At 47.1% G+C, this 16,456-nt stretch overlaps 1 protein-coding gene and 1 long non-coding RNA gene across 4 annotated transcripts; one reads left to right on the top strand and one right to left on the bottom strand.

Annotated features, from left to right (window-relative positions):
• Positions 1 to 4,652: 4,652 nt before the first annotated feature.
• ING1 (inhibitor of growth family member 1) lies at positions 4,653 to 12,178 on the bottom strand. Of its 2 annotated transcripts, none has more exons than XM_013954071.2 (2): positions 11,165 to 12,178; positions 4,653 to 6,274 (listed from the first exon to the last, which is right to left on the bottom strand). In XM_013954071.2, exons 1-2 carry the CDS (start codon positions 11,304 to 11,306, stop codon positions 5,571 to 5,573), a joined length of 846 nt encoding a protein of 281 aa, XP_013809525.1. In that variant the 5' UTR covers positions 11,307 to 12,178; the 3' UTR covers positions 4,653 to 5,570. The 2 variants fall into 2 exon arrangements, with proteins under 2 accessions (XP_013809525.1, XP_067150098.1); XM_067293997.1 differs by lacking the exon at positions 11,165 to 12,178 and adding an exon at positions 8,157 to 9,387.
• A 573-nt stretch (positions 12,179 to 12,751) lies between these two features.
• Positions 12,752 to 15,671, top strand: LOC106493970 (uncharacterized). 2 transcript variants are annotated; one of them, XR_001294220.2, is made up of 2 exons: positions 12,752 to 12,840; positions 15,115 to 15,671. It is a non-coding gene; the product is annotated as an uncharacterized lncRNA (long non-coding RNA). The 2 variants fall into 2 exon arrangements; XR_010883796.1 differs by lacking the exon at positions 12,752 to 12,840 and adding an exon at positions 14,695 to 14,769.
• The last annotated feature ends 785 nt before the right edge of the window (positions 15,672 to 16,456 follow it).

Raw genomic sequence — 16,456 nt, 5'->3', positions numbered from 1 at the left:
AAGATTCACTAGAAGATCCAAGTTTATTTTAAGTATACATATATTTTTTACAGATGCTGGGTTAGCAGCCCTAGATATGTTAACCTGTTAGGGATTTACTTGACTGTTCAGCAAGCCAAATGCAAGATAACATTCAGTTTTCTTTGTATGCTGGTCATTTTCCCAAGGTATGAATCGGAAGCAGTAGTTCAGGCCTAGTTTGGCCAGGGTTGACGTGGAAAGCTGACCTACCATCAGCATAAAGTCAGCTGCTATCTAGATCTTCTACTGCTCCTGCAGATTCCCTTCAAGCCCTCATGCTGGCTGATAGCTATATAGAAAGGCTGAATTAGTAAACTAAACTATTGAAAATAAAAGTAACATGCCAGCTTAAATCTGAATACTACTATCAATATTTACAGGACCACATTTCATAAGCAATCTGAGGAATTGCTTTGAAACTTTTTTTTGATAGTTTCAATGCACAGGCAAACAGTGCCTACAGCACAGTTGTATAGCAGCTAAAATAACCATATTGTCTACCATTTCAGATACATTTTTGCTCACTGCTTCAATAGCTACTTCAAGTTTGGATGGAAATCAGATGTTCAGCAGATCAAACCCCAATATCAGAAGGAATTTTGACTTGTACAAAGTATCCATCTATCTGATTGGAATTACTTCCATGGTCTTCTTTACTGTAGCATCTGAGACTTCATCATCTTATATTGGATAGATATTATATGAAATCTTTAAAAATGGCTAGCTGAACTAGCAAGGTATTTCTGATAAGGCACCAAAGCCAGCAGTCCTTTTCAGGAATGTTAGGCCACAACATTTACTTTTACTTCTAAAGTAAGACTTGGAAATTTAAACATAGGCACCTGTTTTTAAAAACTTGGTATCATCTACCTTTCATGTTCCTCCAGCAGAGCTGCAAGAGCAGTAAGGTCCTGCAGAGGGGCCTGTAACACCTACCAGAGGTGAGGGATGGCAACTGCCATTGGCGAAGTTGTTTATAATGTGAGCCTGGTCATGGATTGAGAGATCAAATTAACTCCGATAATCAAGCTTCATGTGCTGACAAATAGAAACCTGAAATTGAGGAAAGTCATCTGCCCTGTTTTCCTAACTTGGTCATTAATGTGGCTTCTCCTGCTCTAACAGGGGTACAGAGGTATGTTAGCTTTTTTTGTTTGTTTGTTTACCAGCAACAATAAATATTTTACTGGGAAAAGTAATCTAGCCATTCTGAACTCATGAAAAAAACTAATACTATCTCTCAAAATTTCAAATCATATTTTGTTTACTTCTTTGCTATCCTGTGCTCTTCCTTACTGAGTCATTCCTAAAACTTGTTAGATATAGACTTCAGTAATATCTGGGAAAATAAGAATTTTTTTGTGTGTATTTTTTGATATTACATTGAATGCTTGTACTACTTTTGATATTCAAAAGTGAGAAATTATTAGCTCTTTTGGACTATGGCAGAGGTTTATTTTATATATACAGATCAAATCAGCTATGAGGACAATCGTAAGTATAACTAAAGCAACAGAATGCATCCCAGTGATATTCAAATTTGGTTTTAGGCATTTCTATTACTGAGAACTCTTTTGCATTATAGTTTGTAAAATACTGCTTACAATATTTTTATTACAATTTTGAAAGGTTACCTAAAAATATTCTACCAAAAAATGAAACCAGTGGAGCAGTCCAATTCAACTGTATTTCTGCCTGCTCCATGAAGTTAGGACACATTCAATCAGCAACTGCACTTAATTAGTAAGAAACCTACTTAAACCTAATGATGTGCATGGCCAGGGTTGCTGCTGCTTAATGGAGACAGTAGTTCTGTTTAATTGAGATGCTTTCAGGTGATATAATGGCCGAAACTGATGCTTTGCTCTGCTGTTTCAGTCTCATGGTGGTTCTGTCTATCTGTCCCTCTAAGAACATTTTGCATTTACATCTGAAGTAGCACATAAAGGGCTCCCTCACTGTCTTCTTTTACCTTCTGACTGTATCTTCAGCACCAGCTATAACTGCCAGCCGCCCTGCTGCAGAACAACTCTGTCATCTGTGGATGGGGACCACTCAAGTGTGCAGCTTGCTGCCAGTTCCCTTGACATAAGTGTTGAAACCCTGTTTTTCATTGATCACAAGGATTTTATCATTAGGTCAAGGGTTCAGCAGCACGATATAGATTTTCCTGTTACATCTATCACAGATCAACAGTGGTAACAGCTGCCTGAATATTTTCAATGAAAAGTTTAAGAAGTTTGTGATTCATACTGCTGAGACTTCCTCTCCAATGAACATCTGCTGTTTTTTATGTATTATTTTCACGTTATGATAGTTGTTCATTAGCCTGTGGGAAACGAGTCAGAAACCTTGCTCAGTTCCTAGAAGAGAGAGCATCCATCTCTTTGCCTTTTGTTGGCAGTCTCAGTGGTAAATAGCCACCAAGAGATTCAGATATTCTCTCAAAACTGAAGATGGTCTCCTCAAGTCAAAGTGTGGTCACCATGCCAGGCAACACAAGAAAGCTTATAAATTAGCTGCATCTATCATGAGCAGAAATAAAGAAAATTGGCTTAGAGAATTACAGTGTCTCATGACCATTAAGTTCACTCAGAATAACCAAAAAAAGGAGGATTAGTACATTTGTAAAAACAGGTTTTTAAACAGTATATCAAAGCCGGAGAAAAGTTTTCATAATACGAAGCATTTGGCAGTGTGTCAGTATAACATGAGATGGCCTTACTTCTGCCGACAAAGAGCTTAATACCACAGTACCTTGAATCTAAGTAAAGTAAGCAATTGTGCTCACAGACTGAAACTAGACCCGTCAAATGGTATAATGAAGGTCCAACCAATCAACAGAGACAAGAAGCAAAACAAAGTTGCAGCCTATATATGGTGAGCTGGGATGATAACCTAAATCATGCAAAAATGTGGAACAGGATATCATTTCAGGCCACTTAGCAGATTGGCATCTGCCTTTTGTAATATGGGAGGCCATAGCAAGCCATCAAGAGTTGGAAGTATATTCATTTAAGGGCAAGGTAAACATTGTTCTACTGATCCATCTTCAGCTGAACTTTCTTACTGTATTCTTTCACATCTTTTTTTCCTCTGGCTGTTCACATTTAGAAAGCCACACAGAACCAATGCAGGCATTTAATGAGAAAGGCAAGATTCAAAACCATGTCTGCACAACCTCCTGTATAAAGTTGCACTGGGGTTTCGCTAGTACGGTCTTACTAAGTATCTGTGTTCTCATCCCAGGCTGGTGGGAGGACAAGGGGATGCTTGAGGCGGAAGAGACCACAAACCTTGGGATTAGCCATAACAGCAGTAAGTGGAGAGAGAAGCAGGAAAGACTGGTAAATGTGTAGGAAGAATGGAAAAAGAGAATTTAGGGGAAAGGGAAAAAGAGAAGAGAAAAGTAAGAAACTACAGAAAGTATGCATCAACCCTAAACCACCTCAGGAGCAGGAGACACGATTCTGAGCGGACATTTACCTAAGGCAAAGATGACTCAGTGTAATTTGACAGTCTGCAGTGACTGAAAACACAAATACATATGCACACACGCTTAGGGTGCCTATTTAGAGGTAAAACAAGACTTTTATTTGTCACTATGTATATAGATACACATAGCGTGGTGTGTGTGTATATATCTGGAAGGGGATATCCATGCAAGTTGGTGCATCTTGTGGCTTGCTTTTCAGTACCTCTTTAGAGAATACCTAGCCCCTTCAACTGGCTCCAAAACCTTGTTGCTCCTATTTCCAACAGAAAGACTGGCTGTAATACGCTAGAAAAAAGCAGTGTCACTTCAGTTTTCACTGTCCAAGAAGCAAAACATTGCAATTTGAATTTTAAGAAAACACTGTGTTCCAAAAAATCCCCAACCCCAACCCCGTTCTCACAACACTCTTTTCTGATTCATTGGTTTTCACAACCTATTTGTATTTTGCTGCCTCCATCCTCCTCCTATTATTGGGTCCCATTCCCTCCTCCCTTAAGTCAAGGCCCATAGACTGACTTCTGCAAGAGAAATAGAAGAGCCAAAATCTACTCAGCCAGAATGTCAACCCCTCCAGCTATGAAGGTGAAGGAAAGAATCTAACCAACTGTCACTATGAAGTTATGTGAAATAGGATCTGGATACCCAATATAAAGTATGGTACTTTTATTATAGCTAAAATATTTTTATATATGGTGGCCATGAAGCATAAAAACGCCTACCCTGGAATGGTGGCAATAATACTTTAAAAATACTGTAATGCAAAAGCACTTTCTGCTGGTAACAAACATGGAATAATTTATATCCATACTGTAAAAGCATGAAAACAACTGAACAATATCACTTCTATACTATTGATTTTTAGACAAATGGCCAGGTCTGGGAGTGACTGCAAGCACAAAAAGAGTAGAGTTGCATGGAAGGTTAAATGCTATTTTGATTCTCTTACGTGCTTGCTGGTCATATGGTCCATGAAGATTCATTATCAGAACTATAATTTGGTTACCACTACAACAGTTTCAGGCTTCTTAGCAGCAGCTTGCTGGAGCTGCTAAGGTTAAAGAGACTTTACTTTTTTTTTTTTTTTTTTTAACTATATGAATGATCATTAAACATGATTGCTAAAGGAGCAAACTGCCAAAGTTGTTTCATTTATTTCTTGATATCACAGCTGTACAATTTTCATACATACAGCAGGAAATGCACATTGGTTACACAATGGCATTTGGTTGCATTTCCAAGTATAATACAGTAAGTGCAACTCCACTTAAAAATGTACATTTATACAACTTATACAAATTAAGGATTGCTACACCACTATCTGTGACAGTATAAAGCTTGATTTATGTTAAGTTCCATTACTAAACCACTTCCTGGTTAAATATAAAACATATTCAATCATCTTAAAATGGCCCTTGTGGTACTTGGCCAGCATATAAAATATTTGTTGTGTAAAATTTAAGCATTTACCTTTTTTTTAAAAAATAACCTTCTAAGCCTATTTAAACATTTGCTATTGAACTGTTATACTGACACACTTTGTAGCAGGAACCAAATTTTACCTTCCTTTTGTTTGATCTTGCACAGGTTGTCACCGAAGGAAGTTACATTTGTAATGTACTGTAGCTTTATTCAAATACAGCCAGATGGCTAAACTATTTGACAATTTTGCTCAAGAGGTAAATAAAATTCTCCATTAAAGAAAAAGAAATTACATTTCAGAAATATTTGTCATCAAAATTTTAATGGGTTGAGTGCTACCAGCACCAAAAAAAAAAATATTAATTTGTCTTTTAAGACCCACCTGAATATTCAACTTAAACTCTTATTACTTTACTTTTGGAATACATTGGTCCACAGACCACATTCTTGTTACAGCTTACCAAATGAAAAACAAAATTGCTCTTATTGCCGTCCCTATAACAGGAATGGTTCAGTTTTAAACCTCCTTTAAAAATATACATTTTACAATCCTTTCACCTCAACAAAGGTGACACTGACAATAAATACACTGGTTTGGTGGTTTTATTTTTCTTCACTACGAAAAGTCTACAAACTACCTGTTGTAGGCCCTTTCTTTTTTAGACTTCTCCAATGCCTTGTCCATAGTTTTCTCATTTTCTCCTCTACATTTGGGGCAGTACCATTTGCCCTTTGGTTTATGATTGAGTCCCACACATGAAAAGTGAAACCACTCAATGGGGCACTCATCATTATCGCATCCTATCATTTCTCCATAGGAGACTTGGTTGCATAAGCAGTATGTTGGCTCATTAGGATCAATGGGAAGATCTGGGGGAGAAGCTTCCCTCTCTGCTTTAGCCTTGGATCGCTTCTTCTTCTTGGATGTTTTTGCTTTCTTCTCCTTTGGAGTTCCTGAGGTGATGTCATCATGATCATGATTATTTGAAGCATTTTCTCGATTTTCATTATTTCTTTGCCGCCTTGATCTCTTATTGTTGGGCTTTTCAGCCTGAGCGATTGTCTCAGTCTTTGATTTATCTTGGCTGGCTTTCCCGCTGTTTCCGGTAGTATCATTAGTCTCTTGACAAGTCTCAAACTGTTCCACATGACTGTCCACTTGCCTAGTTCTGTTCTCAACAAGCTCCACCATCTGACTGACAATTTGGATCTTCTCGTCTCCCAGCTCCTGACTCCGAATTAATGCTCTCTGTATGCAGTGCAACATCCTTCTCTTCTGCACGGCATCTGTCTCTCGTTTAAATTTTTCATAATAATCATCCAGGTCCTTTAGGATCTCTGCAAAGAAGAAATAAAAACTATAAATATTTTGGATAGAGAGAATGGCAAAACAAAGCCTTCCTGTATTTTTCCTTTTTTATGCAGCAACACCTTTCTGTAATGCACAAAGCTGATCAAAGGCAGATTCCCTGAAGATGAAATCTGACAAGTGGCTCACGACTCCAGGGGATTACTTTTCTTCTCGTGGGTCACTCAGGAACAGAATGCAAATGCTATCAGTTTAGACTTAGAAAATAAATTTTATTTTAAACTGTTAAAATCTGTGTATTTGTATATGTAGGCAAGAGAAGCAGTGTTTATGAAACGGCTTGTCACAAAGAATGAGAAGCTGCAGACTGACAGGTAAACACCCAGAATGCTGTAAAATCTTCCCTTTAAATTTATCAGTAATTACAAAAAACAAAAAAGTATGTCATCAAAAGTTCCAATATTAATTGTAAAATTAGAGGGGAATTAACCAGCTGTTTTCCTGGGCATTTTCTATATAATAACATTAATACTTTTAGTGAATGGTTGAGAATGGGAGAAAGGCAGTGGGAGAGAGAGAAAGAGAGAGAAAGCACAAACCAGCGTAGAAATTAGATGAGTTACTTAATAATTGATATCATACTTGACAGCTGATGCAAAAGAATTATGGTAACTTTTGTCTGATACAGCTAAGCTACCTCTTTCTACAAATATAAGGCCACTCAAATCCTTAGGACTGCAGAATTAGGATTACATTATCTAAACTGTCTAGCTGGTTTCTTCCCTAAATATTCTGTAAAATACCTGCTATTTACTATTTTAAACACAGAAATAAATTTCCATTAAATACGTACTGTGAGGAAACAAATACACACTTAAAAAATTAGAAAATAACATGAAGATGCTACGCAACCACTGGAGTAGCTAGAACTTCTGATTTAAAATACTGAACTGCACCTTAGGGACTATTTCAACAGTTTATAAGAAAGAACTTTGCACAAAAGGGTTTAAAGTTTCAAGAATAGCTCTAGAAACCTATTTTTAAGCAGATGGTTTTGAGTTTCACTATGATACTCAGATCAACTCAAGATGCACTAACTTTAGCATAAACATATTAAGTCCTCACGAACAAGAATGTTATACTTTATAAATAATCTGCATCTTGTTCTCTGATTTTTCCATTTTCTTGCAGCTTACAATATTCTACCTTAGAAGAGCAAAATGTTGATATAAAACTAACCTCAGTTCACCTAATAAAAATCACCTAATAAAAATCAGAATCTCATAGACATGCAAATGTGATACCAAAACTGTCTCTGAAATTCACAAATATGAACTTTTACTTTCTCAGATTTTTTCTAAATAAAAGAACATGCTAATAGCTGTTAATATATGCAACTAATAGTAACAAAGATACTGTGATTTAGGTTTTGTCTCACAGTAGATTTTTTTAGAACACACACATTCCAAATTTCTTGTGAAGACATGCAAAGTTTATTCAAGTTCTACTTTAGTTACTAGAGCTGCAGTATATGCTTCTCAGAAGAGTTAAACATGTACTGCATTATAACCTATCTGGCCAACGTAAATATTTAAGAATGTGTTATGAAATATTTTAAACAAATGCCTTTTTTGCTAATTATCAAAAAAGAAAAAAAATTAGAGAAGATTAGGCATTCAGGAAGATTAAACATTAATTATTCTCAATGGCTGAAATTCAGAAGTTTTATGTTCTGTCACTTGACCAACGTCAGGAGTTCAGCCCATCTGAATCTGATACATAAGCATCTTTCATAAGGAATACTTGCTCCCTAGATACCCCCAAATTATTTTGGTATAAAATGACTTATGTCAGGCATTAAGAAAACTTCTAGTGCCACACATACACACCAAAACTAGAGTGGTATCCCACCTTCTAGAGCTGCTGTATCAAACAGGAGAAATGTTCGACTGCAACGGTCTTGAATTTTGCAAAGCACTGAGTGCTTCCTGAGACACATGTTCAGTCATGTAAGACACCAAGCAAGATGTGCCTTTTCGCAAGCGTACCCAAACAGAAAGGGTTGCTTAGTATCAGAGAGTCTTTTGATAGACTCAAAAGCATGGTATCCGAGCAGGATCCCAGGTAAAAGAAACAGCTGGACAGCTGCATCTACTAAAGACCGCAGGAGGATTGCACTACCATTCCTTACATCAGCATGCTCAGAAGAACTTGCTCGGCCAACTACGCTGTTTGTAGAAATTTCAGGAAAAAAAATGCTTTCTGCCAGCTTTTTGAAACACGGCTCAGTCTTGTGCAACTTACATGACATGCAACTGTTAACCAGCTGTGAATGCACACTCCCCAACATCACAAACGCCACAAAAATGACGAAAGGGCTGTATTTTTTAAAAGCTTTAATCCGAAACAGTTCTGCAGCCCAAGCGCTGGCCGAGACTGCCCGTAATGGCTGCATGGCGCACCTGAGAACCCCCCCCCGCCCCAGCTCTCACAGCAGCACAGCAAGGCAGTCAGCCCGGGGCAGGTCGGGGCCGGACGGCGGGGGCGGAAAGCATCTCTGTGGCCAGCAGGGGCGGAAGCCACCCGGGAGGTCCGCGCTCAGGGATCGCCTCCCCTCGGAGGCCTCCTCTGCCGGGGCAACGGCGTGCGGGAGACGGCGCACAAGCGCTTTCTTCAGCCTGGGGAGCGACCAACCCCTCCGCAGCGCAACCCGCTAGCACCCGCCAGCGGGGCCGCCCGCTGCCAACAGCGCAGAGGACACCGGCGTAACAACGCCGGGACCCAAAAGCCACCAGAAACGCCCGCCCGCCGAGTGCCGCTTCCGCGGCTCCGCCCGGCGGCCCCAAGAGCCACCGCGGGGAAAGAAGGGCGCGAGGCGCCGCCATTAGCGCGCGGGGCGGCGGCAGGCGCGCCGGGTACTAACGGTCCTAACGTAACACAGCCTGCACGCGCCCGACGGCCAACCAGGAAGTGGCCTCATTCGGCCTCGCCAGGAGGCCCAACTGCTCCTAGCAACCAGCGCAGCGGCAACGCCCCGGATGTTACGTTTCAGCCATTGTTCTCCGGCAGGAAACCGGCGGCGTTACCCCCGGTTCTCAGTGTAGCAGACAAACCAAGAGGAAGCGGAGGAGGAGCGGGACAGGGGGACGCGGCGGAGACGGGGCGGAGACGGACTACAGCCCGCCCACCCATCCGTTGCGCCAATGAGAGTCGACAGTGGGGAAAACCCGCCCCTGCTGGCCGGGTGTTGCCAATCAGGACCAGAAAGAACCAGGAGTAATAATAATAATAAAACAAGGCCAATCAGAATGGGCAGGGCTATCGGGAGCCCCGCCCCCAATGCCATCGCCCCAATCAGAAGCAAGAGAAGGCGGGGAAAGCGGCTCTCGCATCCCGAAAACACGTCAGTCACACTCAGAAAGCCCAAGGTTGGCCTGCCCACTGCCGCCGCCTCAGCCAATCGGAACCGAGAGGCCGGGGCAGGTCGAGATATTCAAATCAACCCCACAGAAAAGTTGCTTCTCGAAACGTCACGAGGAGGCGGAGCACGAGGCGGACTTGTCCGGCCAGAGGGCCAGTCAGTGAGAGGAGGCGGGCCCTGACCGCTCCGTGGGGGAGGATTCTCCCCTATGAGAGGTGCCGGGGGGCGGGGCGATCCGCGATATGCTAATGAGGTGTTTATAAAAGACGCAACGAAGCCAATTCTTCAGCAAAGCGCGGAGGCGCCCGTTGGCCGTAGTGGCGCGTGCCCGCAGCGTGGAAGAAACAAGCTGCCCGCCCTGGCCTTAAATCTCCTCTCCGCCTTCTGCCGAGCAGCCCCGTGCCCCCTGCGGCGGCGTGAGCCGCACAGGGAAGTTTCCCCCCGCCGTTTCCCCAGGGGCCGTCAGGCTCCCTGGCGGGCTGCCCGAGGAGCAGCTACGCGAACCGCAGGGCTCGCTCCCCGCCGCCTCTAAAGCCACATGCATGGGGGCGAGGGGCGGTGCACACGCTGAAGTAAAGGGGACCTCTCGGTCCGGCACCCCGAATGTCACCGCTGCCAGCGGCACCGAATACCCTCCCCTCCCCCCCCCTTCCCAAGCGGACACAAGCAAGCAAGTGACAAAGCTGCTCTGAACCCCGCACAAACTAGCCTCCCCTTCCCCTCCCCTCCACCCGTGGGGCAAGGGGACAGTGTGCCCTGAGCGCGAGTGCCGGCAGCACACGGCGGAGAGGGGGCACCTCACCATTCAGCACATCCGTAAACCCAGCCGTATCATCTCCCCCCTTCCACACACACACCACACACGCACACAAATACATACACACACCAGTCCCGGCGCCCCCCCGCCCCACAGAGCAGGGCTGTTTTACAGGGCGAAACGAAACCCGCTGAAGAGGGAACGAAGAAAGCATACCCTGCCCCCCACTCTCATCTAACCCCCCTCTCCTCCCTCCCTCACTAGCTGCCTCTCTCCCCTACTACAGCCATAATGAATACTGTACATTCCTAAATGTTGTGCTGTAATCTCTCCCTCTCTGTCCACCCAGCACTTTCTCCTGTACCCCAAAACCCTTCCGCCTCAGCCCCACCGCTAGGAACAGCCCCCCTTTGTGCACTGCACACCCCACTTCCCTGCCCCCGCCTTCCTGGCCAGCAATTTACACAGAAAAGCAGAGTCCTTGCTTAATAAGAGAAGCTGAAGACCTTTTGTTCCGCCCCATGACAAGAGCTAACGCTGCAGATCAGCCCCTCTCTCTTCTCGGATCCCTTCTCCTGGCTTTCTCCCTCCTCTCGCCTCCCAAAAATAAAACTACCATCCCTGTGGGGTGCAGGGGGGCAAACGGAGCCGAGGTTCAGCTCTGAAGAAAAGAAAGGGAAAGACACCCTCCCCCCCGAGCCCCATACCACACACACATACACACACACAGAAAGCACTTACCTTGATATTTGGCGTCAATTTCCCTCATCAAGGAGACATTTCGCTGCAGATCGAAGGGCATAGACTCGATGGAGTCCAGATAATCCTCCACATAGTTCACTAGGTGAAGCTGGTCTCCGTTTGCAGGACTCAACATTTTCATCCGGCAAAGAAAAAAAAAATATATCCTTCCCCACACCTCTCTCTCCCTGCCCGTGCGAGAGCAAGTGCTGCTCCCTCCAAACGCGGCAACCCCGATGCACGGCTCACTCCCTGCCCTCCTCTCTCTGTAGCTCCCCCAAAAAACCGAGAGAAGCTACATCTGACTCCTCTTGTGTGAAATAGAGAGGGAGAGACACACACACACACCCTCCGCTAGTCCCCTACAGCCAGCAGCAGCTGATTGAATGGCTGTCGTTGTGGGTAATTCACGAAGGAGGTGGTAGGAACAATCAGAGGGATTTGTGTGTGTGTGTGTGTGTGTGTGTGTGAGGGGGGGGAGGAGGAGGGGGAGAAGGGAGGGGGGCTTAAACCAGCTCCTCCGAAACAATCTGGAAACAAAATGTGCTCTGCAAAGTGTCTGTCAGAGGCAGCGGCAGCCCCTCTGCATGCGCCAGCGCCGCTCTGCTCCGCTTCTCCTCCGCGCCCTCCTCCCCAGCTCTCCTCACCGCCGCCGCCGCTGCTCCCCGGTGATATTAATGCAGCCGCCTCGCTCCTATACGCCGCACTTGATCCAACGTGGAAAACCCAAATACCAGTTTCAAACACTTGGGAAACATTCAGCCCCGCCACGCAGGGCGCATGCGCACCCCTCCCAGCCCTATGTATACACACACACACATACACACACTCACCGCATACACACAGACACACACACACGCTCTCCCCCTCCCCCTCCCGGAACAGCGGCGGGGCGAGCACTCGTGTGCATATTCATTATCCCTCCTCCCCTTACTCACATTTGGGGAGGGAAGGCGGCGGGCACTGCAATAGCAACGAGGGGATGGGCGGCCCGTAGGTGCGGGAAGGAAATCTCCAGCGCCGCGGGGGCGCGGGGGCGGCCGCGGCGCGATCCCGTCAAAGCGCGGCGCCGGGCGAGTTGCGCGGCGCGCAGGGGGTCCGGCAGGAGGCCGAGGGCGAGCCCCCGCCGCCGCCGCGCGGCGCGGGCCGGCCGGCCGGGAGCCCGCGGGTGAAGTTTGGTGCTTTGGCACTAGGGCACGAACTTTGCGGAGTGTCCAGTTTTTAGCAAACCGGTAGGGGAGGACATGCTTTATCCCAGCTCTGCGCGTTCCCCTAGGAGGGGGCGCGGGGGGCCTGAGAAAGCCGTGCGACGCCACGAGAGTGGCTGCGCCGTCACCCCGCTCTGCAGGCAGGGCTCCCCCGGAGCCGCGCCGGAGGCGGAGAGGAAGCGCTGCCCCCGCCTCCCCGGCACAGCCAGCAGCCAGCTGCATCCATCATCCCCGCGGCGAGCGACAGCCGTGCCAGCCAATCGCCTCCGCCTTCGTGTCCCGCCCCGCTGCTCTCCCGGCCAATCGCAGCCGTGCACGAGGGAGGGCGCAGTGGTGACAATGCTGCCTGGGATACCGGCCCCAGCAGAAGAGACTCTAACGTGCCGGAGGAGGAGGCGGGACGTGAGTAGGGGCATGCGCGCTCGAAGCAGCGCGAGGAGAAAATGGAGCCTAACGTTGGGTACGGAGGTAAACTACACTTCCTAGCAGCCACAGGGTGTGGCGCATGCGCGCTGGCTGCGCTCGCCGGCGGGCGGGCGGGCTTCCTGCGGCTGCCCGTTTCACAGCGCTTTGGGCTGCGGAAGGCCACGGGGAGGCAAGGGTTAGCTGGTGGGGAAAGCCCACGCGTGTGGGGGAAAATGCTCCGAGGAGAGGGGAATAACAGGCGCTCGTGGGGGGGGGGGAAGAGTTGCAGGGTGCCTGGGGTTGAGTTATGGAAATCCTCCTGCCCCGAAAGCTGGGACAGCGTGAGGTGGAGTGCACCCCCTCCCTCCCCCGGCTCTGACCCTTCCCTGCTTTAGGGCAGAGAACGGTCTGAAACTCTCTGGGGTCAACTTAAAAAAGGGAGGTCTTGTTTAACCGTGTGTTGCTCGCGTTCTTGTCTACAGATTGACCCGGAGACTGCGAGAAGCCCTTAAGTAAAAAAGCACGAGAATTGTGCATTTTTAAGAAATCAGAGCGTTCCGTCTTGCCTTTCCCCCATGTCCGTTAGCATTGGCTTTTAAACTAAAAAAAAAGGGGGGGGGCAGTCGTCCTTCCGAGTTTCAAACTGAAGACCAATCACATAATTGTGCCTTCCCTTGTAAATTACAATTTGACTTCCTCGGCATCTAGCATGCCATAAATCTACCACTGCTCTGGGCGTCCCGTCTTTTAGAGGAGGAGAAAACAAAAAACAAAACAATAAAAAAAGAAAAGACAAAGCGTATAAAGCGTATTTCAGCTTTTGCACAGACCGCGAGGCAGCAAATGAGAGCACGGAGACGATCGTTTCTGTCTTGTAGGTCACCTTTAACTTGGGCTGCAGCCCGCCCGGAGAGAATCTGTCTTTGTTTGTTTTGTAAAGTTCGTTGCACATTGCTGCTGCTGTGCCTGTTATAATGAACAGCTGGTTGATACAGGCCAGTCACTACTAAGCTCCCTGTCCAGGGGGGCTGTCCTGCTGGGCTCCCCCGTCTTTCAGGTCCTCCTCGCGTCGCCCCCTAAAAAACAACCCCTGAACGGGGGGGTAGCGTGCACGACACACACCAAGATCTTCCCGAAAGCTAAACCGTCCTAGAGGCATAGTGCACATCGACCCAGCCACCCGGGAGACGCTAGTAACATTTAAACGAGCGTCCTCCTCTGCACCATGCCGATGGGTGTGGGGAGATGAGACCCTCCCTCCTCCCCAAGGTCCTCGGAGCGCACACACACGCTCCCTCCTTCTCCCCCCCCTCCGCGGCTACGCTGACACATAACTACCACAGCAGCGGCCCCGAGCCGGGGAGCCCCGCGGCAGCCGCGCCGCGCACAAGGGCGACCAGCCTCGCGGGGGGACGGGGACTGCGGTACGCCCAGCGAGAGCCTCCTCTCCCAGCGATGGCGGCCCCTTCCTGCCTCCCTCCCTCCCGCGGCCCCTCCCTCAGCCAGGCAGGCTCGGTGCAGGAGAAGCCATGGCTCGGAGCGGCTGGAGAGCCCGCTTCTCCGGCGGCGGTGGCCCCGCGTTTCCCTGGCCCGCTGCGGCGCCGTTTGAGCCAGCCGCGCGGTACCACCGGGCAGGCGCCTTTCGGAAGAGCTGGGGCTTTATTTTAACTCCGTCCCTTTCAAATAAAGTGGCGTGGTGCCGTGCGGTTCCTTTTTTTTTTTTTTTTTTTTAAGGGGTGGTTTTCCCCCTTTCTTCTCGGTGCGTGCCACCGGGAGGGAAAGGCGTTGCTGCCGTTTAAAAAGCGTTTTTATCGGTAAGCCCAGTTGTCAAGACAACAGTATCGGTCGCCGCGGAGACACCGCTCCTCGCCGCTCACCCCTGAGGTGCCCGCCCCGCCCCGCCTCCGGGGCCGCCTCTCGCCCCCCCCGCCCGGGGGAGCTGGCGAAGGCTGCCAGGCGCCGGTGTCCCCCGTTTGCCCTCTCACGAATACGGTAGGGAGCTGCAGGCGGTGAAGGAGCAACGGCGGCAAGTTTGCCGCGGCTGCTCCCCCCCCCCCCCCCCCCAGCCCCGTGGCGGCGAGGGCAGCCGCGGGGCGGGGCGGGGCGCGCGCTGAGGGGGGAGGTGCGCGGCGGCACCAACGGCTCCTTGAAGCCCCCCGCGTGTCACCAGGGAGCCTGAATACCGGATTTTTTTCCTTGTTTTTTTTTCCTTTTTTTCTTTTCTTTTTTTTTAACTTAGTAACGCAGCGTTGCCAGCGCCTGACGATCTTATCTCGGGTCTCGTTAGGGAAATGCACTCGTGTTTACCCGAGACTTCCTTTCATAATTTCTTTCTAGAGCCTGCCATCACCTGGTAATGCGAGAATCTCGAGTTTCGTTTTAGAAAGAAGCCGGGGTTTGCAGAGAAAGCCTGGAAAACGTAACCTGACTCAAGAGAGGCAAAACAACGACCGCGTTCTACCTCTCTTACTTTTAAAATGTCGTCGGCAATCCCCTAATTTAGGGGAGACTGAGTCATGATTTCTAAATGCTCAGACTTGCTAGTACAGTTGTTTGTTAAGTGCTAATGTTCTGCTTACTATTGTACAGAACAGAGGAAGTGACAGACTCTGACTAAGGACCTTAACATCTAACTATTTAAATGTTCCTGCTGCTGTCATCAATTTAGTCTCTGAACACCAAAGAGTGGGATTTTCAAAAGAGCGCCGGCAGCTATTTCCCAATCCCTCCTGTGGGAGTTAAGCACCTCAGCACTCCTGGTGGAGCAGATCTTCCACAGCATAGACTGAGCCCATTTTCAACCGACCCTAGCCCATTTCTTTGGACAGATTTCACAAGGCAATTGCTCATCTTCTGAAGAAATGTATACATTCTCAGTTCTTTTCTTCCCTTCATTTTCTGTTTGTGTGAGTTGCTATACTTCTTGATGTAAGCCTTGAAAAGCTGAGATCTGAAGTATGTAAATTACTGTGTGTGCTGCAGCATCCAGGTAATGCTCCAAGCAAGTGTTTCTGGACCTGTGTACTCCCATTGAGAGGGAGTTGTGTAATGGTAGCACTAGCCTGGGAACACCTATTCTAAATTGTTGGCAACACTTTGGTAGTTACAGCCTGTTTCACTCTTACCTTGAAGAAGCTGAGCTACTGTCAGCAAACATAGGTAGTTAACAGTCTCCTGGCTAGTGTAAGAATCAAAGCCAGTAATTATGATTTGGTAGAGGCAGGACATCTAAAAAGAATTTAAATGAGTTCAAAAAGAAAATTGTTCTTGCAAAAAAGTTAACCACCAGTCTAGACACAGAGTAGTAATTATACATGTAAGAAATCGGTTCATAAAAGGACCTGCTAATTTACTGAAAAAGAATTTCTGTCCCTTCTTCTAGACAACAAAATTTAGGAAGGTGCAATTTTCAAGTGTAATTGTGGCCTGCTAGGCTTGAGTAATTTACTCAAAAGTATTAATAGGCTCGGATGCAGTGAAGATAGAGAACTTGGTATCATCTACCTCTTAGAAGCACTGGCTACTCGATTTGCCTCCATTATCCTCTCACATGTTGGCCAGAAGACTGACAGAAGAAACCATCATAGGATGTTGCACGGGTCCTACAGTGAAGAATTGCTCTGTGGAATCTCGCAGAAAGGATGGGAATGGGGTCATCAGAAAATGTGTTTGGTATATG

This window comes from Apteryx mantelli, chromosome 1 (genome assembly GCF_036417845.1).
Source record: "Apteryx mantelli isolate bAptMan1 chromosome 1, bAptMan1.hap1, whole genome shotgun sequence".
NCBI lineage: Eukaryota > Metazoa > Chordata > Aves > Apterygiformes > Apterygidae > Apteryx > Apteryx mantelli.
This window is presented reverse-complemented; position numbering and strand designations above follow the sequence as displayed.